Raw genomic sequence first — 13223 nt, forward strand, 5'->3', positions numbered from 1 at the left:
TAAGTAAATTAAAAACTTTTTATTAAAATTTAAAACAAAGTAAAAACTTAACAAACGACATTAAATTTAAATATTAAAAAATAATTAAATTAATATTAACCTCATAATTAGCTGGAAAATGCTAAAAAAGGTAACCGGGTTGCATTACGATTGAGGATTGATTTACAAATAAAACGAATTAATTAAAAATTAATTTCTAACCAAAGCAAAAAAAACTAAACTAAAACTAGATAGAACAACGCAACACAAACAATAAGACGAAGAAAGTCGTTCAATGTGCAGGACAAGTTCAATAAATGAGAAAATTTAAGCCAAGGTAACCCATATAGAATTAATTGAAATATATGGGATACATAAAATATGATCATTAGCTCGGCTGATTAAATCGGCCCACATTGTGCCATCCTTTAAAGTAAAATGTTATATATAAATAAGTTTTTCATATATTTTTTTCAATCATTAAATAATTATTCAGTTGATGGATTGTTTGTTATATGGTTTTATCGACATGTTTATTCATTTATTTTAGAAACTAAAACACAAAAGTGTTATATATACATATATACATACATATATATACATACATATATATATATATATATATATATTTACCAGCATATGTATATATATATATATATATATATTTCAGTCCTTGTTATGACATTAAACTGACCCTCACTGCCTTGTGAGTGATGTTGGATCATCAAAGGCTGGGCCCACTGTTTATAACTGTGGTTGCGTAAGGAAGGGCGTCCTGCGTAAAAATTAGTCAAAAAATACTTATGATGACAGAAGTGACAATGGTCCTCAGTATCCAGCAGAAAAAAGTGCGAAAAATCCCCGGAGACCCAGTCCAGGGGGTTGCGGTGCAAAGCCCTGTGGATGGTCTGGATACTGGCACCCCACTCTATAGTGTTGCGGTGCAAGGCACTATGGTTGTACCAAACCTCCAACCACTTGTAGACCAAGTGGTTAGAGGTTTGGTACCTAGAATGTAGGCACGTTGACAGAAAGAAGTTTGGAAGTGGTGGAGAAATTGCAGATGAGAATGGTTGACGTGGCTGCATTACAGGAGATCAGATGGATTTGTTTTGTGTTTTTGTTATCGCCATTTTTGTTTGCAATTGTGATAGATGTTGTGTGTGAAAACATAATGGAGGGGTTGTTATTTTAAATTTTGTATGCAGATGATTTTGATCAGTCTTGATGGCTGATAGCATGGAAGAATTGCAGTTAAAATTTGACAGATGGAAAAGTGTTATCAAAAAGAAAGGGTTAAAAGTTAATATTGGTAAGACGAAGGTAATGGTGAGTGGCAAAGGTGGGAAGCAAGTAATAAGTAAAATAGACCCCTGTGGGGTATGTGACAGGAGAGTGAAGGCTAACTCTGTATTGTGTAAAAGAAGTCAGAAGTGGGTGCATAAGAGATGAAGTAGTGTGAGGGGACACTGAAAAAGGTGTAAGGCACGTTCTAATGTAAGGAATGTGTTCATGGTGTGATTAATAGGATGGACGCAAGGACGGGGTTGAGTGGTGGTATTGAAAGAGTGGAAAGCTTTGTTTATTTAGGGGTTAAACTGAACGTGGATGGAGGATGTTTGAGCGCTGTTACGGCTAGAGTTCGTGTGGGATGGATGAAATTTAGGGAGCTGGGTGGGGTATTGTGTGGAAAGAAATGGTCAGTGAAGAGGAAAGGGAGGGTATATAAAGCATGTGTGAGAGCGGCAATAGTGTATAGTGGTGAAACTTGGGTGTTGAGAAGAGAGGAGGAAAGTGTACAGCAGAGGGCTGAAAGAGCTATGGTGAGGATGATGTGTGGGGTTAAAGTGAAGGATATGAGGAGTAGTACAGAGCTGATGTCGATGATGGGACTGAATGACATTGTGACATTAATAAGGAGATCGAGATTGCGGTGGTATGGACATGTGTTGAGAAGGGATGAAAGAGTCGGGATTAGGCGAGCGTTGGAGTTCGAGGTTGAAGGAGTGATAGGAAGGGGTCGTCCGCGATTGGGATGGAGAGAGCAGGTAGAGAAGGACATAGTGAAAGCGGGGTTGCGTGATATTGAAGCGAGTGACAGATGTGAATGGCGTCGAGGGGTATTTCGGTTTCATCATAGGTAGCCAAACGGCAACCCCCGATCTTGGGGAAAATGTCGTCTAAACGTGTGCTGTTGTTGTTATGTATGTATATATATATATATATATATATATATATATATATATATATATATATATTGAAAAAATGAGTAAGTATATTTTCGAAAATTGTATATATATATATATATAATTTATTGTTTTTTTTAAATATATATATAAATATATATAATTCCACCGATTTATTAGTGTTTATTAACACCACCACTGGGGTTGCAATCTACCGGACTTCGGTGCCGGTTCCAAGTCCAGGTAAAGGAGGAGGGTTGACAGGAGCTTGCTAAACTGTTTTAAAAACGCTACAAACACGACGGTAAACACAACAGCAAATAATCATACCGGCTCGGTTGTCGCCCGGGACAAAAGGGGCCGCATTGCAGCATTGGGAACTAGAAGCTACAATACAAAATTTGTTATTAAGTCTCAAAGAAGTAAAATGAAGATGAAGTTCAGTTGGAATTTGGAATCTGAGGTCACTGTGGCAAGTTGGAACATATGCGATGCTGAAAAAGGAGCTTGAGAGGTTCAGATATGATGTAATTGGTTTGTGTGAAGTTAGATAAACAGGAAGTGGAAAATTGGAGAACGGAAAACTGCTATGATCAAGCACAGAAACAGAGCATATTCATGGATTGGAAATGATTCTTGGAGAGAAAGCAAGAAAAGCATTAATTGAATACAATCCGATAAATGACAGGTTGAGGTATGCCAGATTCAAAGGACATTGAAAGCATTATCAAAGAAAGATGTCAAAATCATTGTTGGGAACTGGAATGTTAAAATTGGAAGTGACAACATTGGATTTAAAAAAGTAATGGAGAAATACGGTGCAGGAAATAGAAATGATAAATGGGAAAGGTTATTAGAGTTTGGAAAAGACCAACGATTGTGTCACAAACACAAAGAGTTAAAACAACAACAAATGTACATGGGAGTCACCAGACGAAAGAACAATGAACATGATAGATTTAATACTGATAGAACAGAAATGGATGAAATTTGTAGAAGAAAGAAAAAGTTTGGAAATGACAATAAGACAGAGTGAAAAAAATAAGATGAAATACAAAGAAGTCTGCCAAAAAATAAAAAAAAGTGTCAGAACAGATAAAAGAAGATGGATTAATGGTAAATGTGAAAAGGTAGAGACGATGATTGAGCAAAACAAGACAAGAGTGGCATACCAGCTGGTTAAACAGTTAAAAAGAAATCAGAAAAATATGTCAAGGATTATTAAAGATAAAACGGAAACATTCTAACAGAAAGTAAAAAAATTAGGGATTGATGGACTGAATATATTAAAGACTTGTTCACAGACAAGAACACATACAAAAAAATGCTTGAAATTTTAAAAGCAGAAAAATAATCAATGAAGAAGAAAGTGAAATAACAAGGGAAGAAATAACAAGAACAATGAGTAAAATGAAGAACAACAAAAGTACAGGGAAGGATGGTATTCCAATAGAACTGATAAGAGCAGGAGGACAAGTCGTGTGTAAAAAAATTCCCACAATTTGTCAAAAAATTTGGGAAAGTGGAAAGTGACCAGAAGAATGGTGCAAGTCAGTTCTGGTTATGCTGTAATAATTACAGATCAATTGCACTAATTCCGCACATATGCAAGATCATGCTAACCATCATAAAAGAACGACTGGTAAAGATCATAGAGAAACATCTGCATGAAAAACAAGCAGGCTTCAGAAAGGATAGAAGCACGATCCAACAAATTCTGACGGTGAGACTGCTGATGGAAGATGCAAAAAGTAGCTGTTAGACAATTTACCGTTGCTTTGTTGATTTTAAGAATGCGTTTGATTCTGTCTGGCATGAAGGTTTGTGGGCAACGTTAGAAACATGGGGACATCAGAAAAGCTGGTCAAAGTACTAAAAGGGTTTTAGGAAGAATCAGAAATGGCGGTGATAATAGGTAGAGAACTTGGAGATTAGATAAAGGTAGACATCCAATATCACCAATACTATTCATAGCATTGTTAGAAAGAGGAATTGAAAAAATGGAAAATTCGGAATTAGGTAGAATTGACATAGGAAGGACAACTGTCAAAGATCTCAGGTTTGCTGGCGATATAGATCTTTTAACTTCCAGTGAAGAAAGTCTACAGAAGCTAATTTAACTAACACATGTTGGTAGCAAAAATCACGGGTTGTATCTCAACAAAGACAAAAATAAGGTGATGATTACGGGGAAAGGCAGAAACAATGCGGAATTTCAGATAGAATCAGAAAAACTCAAACAAGTAGACCAAGCTACAACACTTGTGTTAGAAATATAGAGATTATTGAAGTTATAACATCGGTGTTGGTAGTTACGAACGTTAAGGGTTACAACATTGATGTCGGAAAAAAAATTTTTAATAGATCTAAATTTTCTGCAATAAAAAACGTTAAGGGTTACAACATTGATGTCGGAAAAATTTTTTTAATAGATCTAAATTTTCTGCAATAAAAAATGCTAACGCTGGAAGAACTCAGTACAAATTATCAGAGGAAAAAACTACGACAACGAAACCTCGATTCGAAAGGAGCGAAGGTCGTTTTAATTACCCGCTTAAGGAACACTCTAATAAAAAAAATCGATCCTGATAAGTTCGACTTGCCGAGTTCTATGGAAGAACTGAGACAACTGTACCTATGCCGAAATGTTTAAAAAATGGGATCAACAGTTGGCTGAATTTTGAGAAGCTAATAAAATTACTGAACTTAACGAAGTGACAATCGAAAATACGAAGACAAAATTAGACAGCAAATCGGACAAACGAAAAATGTGCCCGGCTGAGCCTGCATCATGTATACAAGACCCTGGCATCATATAAACTCTCTTTTTATTCTACAAACGCTTTATTATATATTCATTAACCCTCATCTAACCTAATGCATCACATTATGAGGAAATAGTCCAAAAGTCATCTGAATAATTTAATACTCTTCCAAAAAAAGATCAATACGTTTAATTTTTAACCTCAAACCTTATTTCCATACTAAACCTTTCTTTCTAGCAAACAAAATTTTACCAGTTAACTTTATCTACCTTTACTGCTCTGCCTTATTTGTTTTCAAATCAAACAACAATCTTCTTCCACCCCATTTTATCAACTTCTACACATTAAGCAACTCCATCCAATCTACAGCCACTAGCCACATCCCTTTCTTTTATATTTATAAAACCCGCCTCAAAATAATCCAGACAAGCATAAAAATAGCTGGTTTTAAATTTTGGACAGAACTTGTGCCTTCCCATTTAAGAGCCATTACAAACCTGCAACAGTTCTAGTCAAAATTCTGCGCTTTTTTATTGACACTGGATCCCGACTCCACAACCCGGTACTATATTAATGAATACGTGAAAATAAATGACGCGGGTTAATGGTTTTTATGAATGATTAAGCCGTTATATATGTTTATGTTTATAACGAACAGACATTTATATATTTATATGTTTATATATGTACAACACGAACATTTATTTATTTATCCTCAATTATTTTTTTACCCCAATTATTTTTCTTATTTCTTTTCATTAACTATTCATATATCTACTTGCGGTGGCCACCCCAAGTCATATAGTCTTATTCGGTCTCCGCATTTTTAAATTTATATGTTGTTGATTGCAAATAAATATTGAAAATGAAATGAAATATCACAAGCCTATTCAACTATCTACAATTAAATTAACAATCGCAAGTCCATTCTTTCTACAGATGATTTTGACTGCGATGCACGTGTTAACTGCAATGCACGTGATATCTGTGACGCACATGATAATTGCGACGCCTGTGACAACTAAAATGCACTTGACAACAGCGTCGCACGTGTTTACGTAGAGGAAGGCAGTTATCTTAATGATGACGAAAACAACAATGAAGGTTTTGAAAATATTAGCAAAGTTGGCAGTGATAAAGACACTGAAACTTTTGATATACAATGAGACTACCAATCGGATTTTTCTGCTAGCAACTTGCCTGTTTTCATCAATAACAATGAATGCATTAACATTAATAGCAACAACGATTTTAACGCAAGACTCAATAACGGTTCAACGTCTCAAAACTAGAAACATCATCTGTCACCAATTCGTGTTCGGTATGAATATTTGCATCTACATTAGAATTATCATCACTGACCTCTTTACTCTCTAGATTTATGCTTTTCAGATTAAGATCTTATCCAAATCATCATCAAATGTTAAATTGTTGTGGCTATTAATGTTAATGCTGTTGTTATAATCGATGAAAACAGGCGAGTTGTTAGCAGAAAGATCCGAGTAGTAGTCCTACTGCATATAAACGGTTTCAATGTCCTTGTCACTGCCAAAATCTGTACTATTCTCAAAACCTTCATCCTTCATCATCTCTATCATTACGATTGAGTTGCTGGCCGAAAGGTCCGAGAAGTAGACCCATGCATATTAAAAGTTTCAGTGTCTCTATTACTGCCAACTTCGCCAGTATTTTCAAAACCTTCCTAGTCGTTTTCGTCATCATCTTCATCATTACGATTGCAATGAGCATTTGAAATAGGAACAGGTTGGTTCCTTTCTCTGATAAGTTGTATTGAGTTCTTCCAGCGTTAGCATTTTTTATTGCAGAAAATTTCGATTTATCAAAAATCTTACTATTGACACCAATGTTATGTAACCTTTAACGTTCGTAACTACCAACACCAATGTTATAACTCCAAAGATCTCTATATTTCTAATCCCAGTGTTGTAGCTTCCAAAGATCGTCAAGTTTTCGTTATTACGTAGGTTCAAGATTTCCTATAAATGAACACAACTGCTTCAAATGCAGACTTTGTTAAACCTTTATTTGAATGCCAACAGTAATATAAACATTAAACTAGTCCAAGTAACTACATAAATCACATTTACTACTTCGCTTCAAACCTCGCTAAAAATCTGACATTTGTTGCTGGAAACCTCACCGCAGGATCACATATAGGCTCCACGGTGGATTTTTACGATCAAAAGATTACAAATATCTTTTTACGATCCTCTATCTAAAGATTACAAATTTAGCAAAAACAGCAATAGTTAAAATAACAAATAATAAAGCGCAATTTGATCATATTTTATTTTATTTTTACACTATTACACCAACCATAAAATTCAAACAAATTTACTTAGTGAAGACACTCAGTAACAAAGTCAGAATTTGAACAAATTTACTAAATTTGTTCAAATTTACTTATTTAATAAAATTCAAACAAATTTACTTAGTGAAGACACTCAGTAACAAAGTCAGAATTTGAACAAATTCACTTAGTGAAGACAGAGTAACAAAGTCAATTAACAGACACATGAAACAAAACCGTATTCAACACTGATGATGACAAATAATTGTCGAAAAAAGCTTCTTATGAAAATGCAAAAAATGAATAAAAATTATGTTTATGAACTAAGCATACTTGATAATAAACTGAAATTCGTCATGAAAAAAACTAAAAAACTGAATTGCAAATTGAACAACGATGCAATTCTGTGATATTTTTAAACAACTGCATATCAGATGGTCAATTTGGCTGACTTCACAGTTTTTCTCAATGTAATCGAAAAAAATTGTTATAATATAATTGATATAGTATTAATAATATGTATTTGAACAAAAAATGTATTAAAATAATGCGGTAAATCGCGACAATGTCACAAAATATAGTGGCTGATTTTTGCGGTATTTGGCTGAAAATGATTAGACCATTTGTGGAGACAATCGGTGTTGTAAAAATGTTGAACATTATGAGAAACAAAGATTTTGCGTAAGTTGTAGAAAGTGGTTTTATGTCAACTGCAGAAATGGCCAAAATGTTTGTAATTTTTTCGAGTGCTTAGAATGCATAAAAGAACAGACGGAGATGTCAACGTAATCGAGACTGTTTCAAGGTTACAAAACGTAATTGAGACTGCTTCAAGTGGCTCCTGAGGTAGGTCACAAAAATGAAATTGAGACTGCTTCATGAAAAATTAGCCAAATCTGAGTACATTGATAAACATTTCAAGTCAGCCACTATATTTTGTGATATTGTCGTAATGTACCGCACTATTTTAATAAAATTTTTGTTCAAATACATATTACGAATAATTATTCAATTATATAATAATAATTAGTGTTGAATAAATTAAGAAAAATTGTGTTTTCGTGTAAAGTCAGCCAAATACTGTGTACGTTAAATAAAATTTCAAGTCAGCCACTATATTTTAAGATATTGTCACAATATACTGCATTGTTTTAATAGAATCTTTGTTTAAATACATATTATGAATAATTATTCAATTAGACAAAACACCTATCATCACAAATAGATTATCGCCCAATATCTATCACCCCCATACTTTCACGTATTCTAGAAAAATTCATCGTTAGGATCGTTAGGTCATTCATCTATCCATGTTTCAATCATCAATTCATCAAACCACTATTACAAGATCAGTTTGCTTTTTGCCCTACAGGTTTATCTACATCCGCCATCATCTTTCTTACTTTTGCAATAACAACTGTTCTTAAAAATAATAATGTTCATCTTATAGCTCTTGACTTTTCTAAAGCTTTTGACTTTCTCAATCACTTCTCACTCTCAAATTAGTTATCTCTCTTCCTCTACCTAACAACTTCTACAATTTTATAATAAATTTTCTTTCTAACAGGGGTCATTCTACTTTTTTTTAACTCTACTCTTTTATCTACTTTACCTATTAATCTTAGTGTAGTTGAAGGCTCTGTCCTTAAACCATCTACATTTATCGTCAATGCTTCTACTCTCAAAACTCTTCATAGCTCTAATCAAGTCATGAAATACGCTGTCGACACCTACCTTATCATCCTATCATCTAACTTAAACACCATCCAATCTGAACTCAACTCATTAACCGAATGGTCAAAACAATGCAATCTGTCACTTAACCTCAATAAATCATTCAAACTCATCCTTCACAATTGCCGTAAGAAAATAACATTACCTCCAGAACACCCATCTATTACTTGCACAAATCAGTTAAAAATATTAGGCATTACATTCACCCCCACACTTAATGTAGCACCTCATATCAATCACATCATCACAAAAGGTTTTCAAACATTTCACACACTCAAAACACTCCGCTCACATGTTCTCAGAGGCATCAAATTATTCGACATCACAGAATCACTTATCATCTCACACATCAAATATGCTGTTCCCTCCTGGTCTGGTTTTGCTACACAACAACAACTTAAGCAACTACAATCTCTCATCAAAAAACTAATTTGTCTCAACTATCTGCCTACCTGCATCATATCTTACCGTCACTCAAATATTCAACACACTCGATTTAAGACCGTTCAAAGAAGTAGAAAATAGCAACCACGTCAATCATCCTCTACTACCACCAATTAAAACTACAACACACAACCTTCGTCAACGCAAGCATAATTATCAAGTCGTCACTCAATCAACATATCAGGAAAACTAACACTCAATAAAACTATATTATTTCCTCATTCTAGTTTTCCTTTTACTTATCGATCACTAAATCATTATCTAGTCCATCAACAAAATACTTTATTAATTTGCCTTTTTATACCACTACTTTATTTTATTTTCAATACTTTTCATGTTCAAACATTTTTCTTTCTCAGTTTGTTATTTTTTTTATTTATTAATTTTTTTTTCGTTTTATACTACTGCCTTGCATGCCGTAACACTTTTTGCGTCTGTCAGATCTTGATTTTTTAAAGAATAATATTAATAAAAAAATATAATAAGTAGTGTTGATTAAATTTAGAAAAATTGTGTTTCATTATCTTCGGCGTGCAAGTCAGCCAACTGTAATTCTGCCATGTCAGCCAATTAGTCTGACCATTTTTTGCCTCAATATAATATTGTGTGTTTTCTATTTAACTGTATAATTCATATGATATATAATAATTATATTATAAAATAATATTATATTAAAATTAGGTAAAATCACTATAAATATCTATCGCTATTCCCATTATATCCGATTTAAAATCCGATATTGTAATATTTTTCATTGTTCAGGGTCTCTCTCAATCAACTCACTACTACTACTACTGACTGCTCAGTAAGTAAGACAGGCCGAAACAAACTCTTTAAATATTAAATAGACACTTGGTAACTCGGCTACTCGACTGGACTCAGCTCATTTAGTAGTTATACAAAAAGTTAGTAAGTTGTTTACTTTTTTAATAAATAATATATAATCTATTCTATGTTTTTTTGGTTTGTCTGTATGTAATGCAATCATATTGTAATGTAATGCAATTAATTAATTAATTTATTTAATTAATAAAGGTAATTATTTAATATATAATTAAGAATATCCGATATGTATATCATACATCTTATAATAAAAATTAAAAATGTGCACTTTTTTTAAATAAAAATAATATAATGATAACAAATCTTTTTATAGCTATGTACTTAGGGCCGTTTGGGCCTCCTAGAGCCCCATTAAAAAAATTTAAGTTTCAATGATGCAATCTCCAAAAAACTGTAATTTTCATAGAGTAGTTGCTCTTTTTAATCATCTGGCTAAATCTTGATAGACATAAGTGATCTTCATTAGACAACCTGTGGATGAACTCGATAGATGTTTTTACTGCAGCAATTTCATTTGTTGGAAAATGCTCTGGATAAGTTGCTAACAAATTTGGTTCATACTCATATAAGCTGCAGTATAATGTTGGAGGCTAATTTGTGTGTTATATTTTGCCTGTATAACAGTAAAAGTTATTGCAATGAAAACGAGCAAAAAGGAAACTGTCAGAAAAAAATATGCTTGATATCATTTGATTTTGTATGATACTTTACAATGTGAAAGTTACTTATTAACATGAAAATGAAACTACTTATTAATATAAAACAAATATGATTCTTTTTAAATATAACCAGTGAACATATTTTTTCCACAAAATCAAATAACTGCTTGACCATTCAAAAAAACAACTAAGTCAATGATTCTGTATAATAAAGCAGTCCTGACGGATTGTTTTCATAAAAAATTTATAATACAAATACTTTTTAAATTTACATCTGGAGTTTTGTAAAAAATTACATATCTCAGTTGTCAGGTTGATAATTAATTTTAAGATTCATCTCATTAATAAAAGTACCAACAGCTTGACTTTGTGGTGTGTAATCCAACTCATATATATTTTTATTTGCAGATTTTTCATGGTAATTTTTCAGTTAACACATGAATTCATTTATTTTTTATTTTATAAAAATATTATTATCATGAATTTGTGAACAGTTAACTGAAATTAAAAAAGTTATCATAAAAGTTATCATAAAAGTTATTTTCATTTTGCTTTATTTACAATAAATAATCCTAGATTAGAATGAAAGGATATGCTGGTGGGCCAAAGGAAAAGCTGAGGCTGTGTTTAGTCACAAGCCCAGATTACTTTGGCACCACAGCTGAGTACGATTAACCTGGTAGCGTCATGCATGCCGGACACGCAGACCCTGCATCTTCTCCTGTGCTGGCCAAAGTCAGAGTCGTCTGACGAAAGCCTCTGTAGATAGGAACATAGCTGCCTTGCTATTACCTTTTTAAGGAAAAGCTAAGGGAGTTAACCCTGAAAGAAAACAGGAGCCGGAGTCCCTAAGGCGAGTGACCTCCATTTTGGTCAATTTAGGCAACTCCTGCAACTCAACTGAAACCAGGCTGTAATGACCCTCGTCTTTCTCCTGGGCCCCTCAGCTGCTTGGATAACAGCTGACCCTCCATATCTGTCTACCCAGGATTGAAACTATGGCCATTGCTGAAACTAAAGAGGACACTCCAGCATCAATACAGATTGATGATTGAAACACGGAAGGAGGCAGTTATGCATTCTATTGGCAGTGAACGTCATTGAATCAATCTAGGTTGTACGCTGTTGGCTTGGCTGTTAAAAATACACTGCTTAGTTGTATGCAGCTGCCTGCTGAGGGCTCCGAAAGATTTTCTCAGTGCATACGCTCCATCTTTCTACTCTGCTGCTGGAGATTTTAAATCATCACGGACTGTGAGTGACAAACACTTTCTTCCAGTGCAAGGAAATTTATCGGATGTCATGGAGACACCCGCTCTTTCGCAAGTGGCATCAACTAGATCTCGTCCTCACCAGAAGAGCAGATATTATTAGCGTTTTACTTACTTGCAGTTATCATAATGCTGATCGTGATACGGGTCATGCTCTGGTTGTCAGTAGGGCAAGTCTAAAGCTAAAAAAATGTGCATCATTCTAAAAGGTCGAGATGCCCACGCAATAATACTTGTTGTGTCAACAATCTCAAAAAAACCCAGCAGTTCATCAGAGATTTGGAAGACGCTTTCAAAGGGTTTAGTGATGATAAATGATATAGTGGATTCAAGTTGGTCACGTCTTCGTGATGCCGTCTTTATAATGGATATAAAAATTCCATGTTCCAGAAAATAATAGAACGCAAAGAACAAAAATGTAGCAACAACAACAATGCAACCAACAGTAGTAACAAAAATAACATAGTAATTATAAGAATCATATGTCAACCGCTTTCGAACAGGACGAAAAAATTATGAAAAGAATCATTAAAAATAACGCCCAAGAAATCAACGAGAATGATAGTATTAAACTACGAATATACTACTCCAAGCAAAGAACGCAATCTCTTGTGATGAAAAACAACTGCACTAGTAAACCAGAATCAATAATGGATCATAGCCATCTAATATATTTGTTCAAATGTTTTATTATTGGTGAGTGTGGGCTTCATAATTCTGATTATATAGGTATGACGACGACTAAGTTATAGAGAAGACTCACGATGAAGTAGAGAAAGCAATTTGATAAAAACAAACTTTAAATGGATTAATGCCAACATTTCGGTCAACAATTTGTTAGAATTTATACAATAATATATATATATATATATATATATATATATATATATATATGTATATATGTATATATATATATATATTTTATATATATATACATATATACATATATATGTATATATGTATATATATATATATATATATATATTCTATAAATTCTACCGAATGTTTGGCGTTAATATGTTTGTAGTTCG

The 13223-nt window shown here is 33.4% G+C and overlaps 3 protein-coding genes across 3 annotated transcripts in view; 2 read left to right on the forward strand and 1 right to left on the reverse strand.

Annotated features, from left to right (window-relative positions):
• Positions 1 to 800: 800 nt before the first annotated feature.
• Positions 801 to 5442, forward strand: HELRODRAFT_178594 (hypothetical protein; the record flags this gene model as incomplete). Its single annotated transcript, XM_009026709.1, has 7 exons — positions 801 to 978; positions 2346 to 2408; positions 2483 to 2628; positions 2854 to 3014; positions 4598 to 4701; positions 4759 to 4833; positions 5300 to 5442. 7 exons carry the CDS (start codon positions 801 to 803, stop codon positions 5440 to 5442), a joined length of 870 nt encoding a protein of 289 aa, XP_009024957.1.
• Positions 5443 to 5820: 378 nt separating this feature from the next.
• HELRODRAFT_178595 (hypothetical protein) lies at positions 5821 to 6528 on the reverse strand (the record flags this gene model as incomplete). Its single annotated transcript, XM_009026710.1, has 2 exons — positions 5821 to 6130; positions 6446 to 6528. 2 exons carry the CDS (start codon positions 6526 to 6528, stop codon positions 5821 to 5823), a joined length of 393 nt encoding a protein of 130 aa, XP_009024958.1.
• A 5854-nt stretch (positions 6529 to 12382) lies between these two features.
• The window catches only part of HELRODRAFT_178596 (hypothetical protein), a gene marked incomplete at both ends in the record, with an annotated part of 2363 nt that continues 1522 nt past the window's right edge, over positions 12383 to 13223 (forward strand). Inside the window, one exon of the mRNA XM_009026711.1 lies at positions 12383 to 12524. Within this exon, the coding sequence (XP_009024959.1) occupies positions 12383 to 12524 (142 nt within the window). The remainder of the gene's footprint in view (positions 12525 to 13223) is intronic.

Source organism: Helobdella robusta, assembly GCF_000326865.2.
Source record: "Helobdella robusta unplaced genomic scaffold HELROscaffold_49, whole genome shotgun sequence".
Lineage (NCBI taxonomy): Eukaryota > Metazoa > Annelida > Clitellata > Rhynchobdellida > Glossiphoniidae > Helobdella > Helobdella robusta.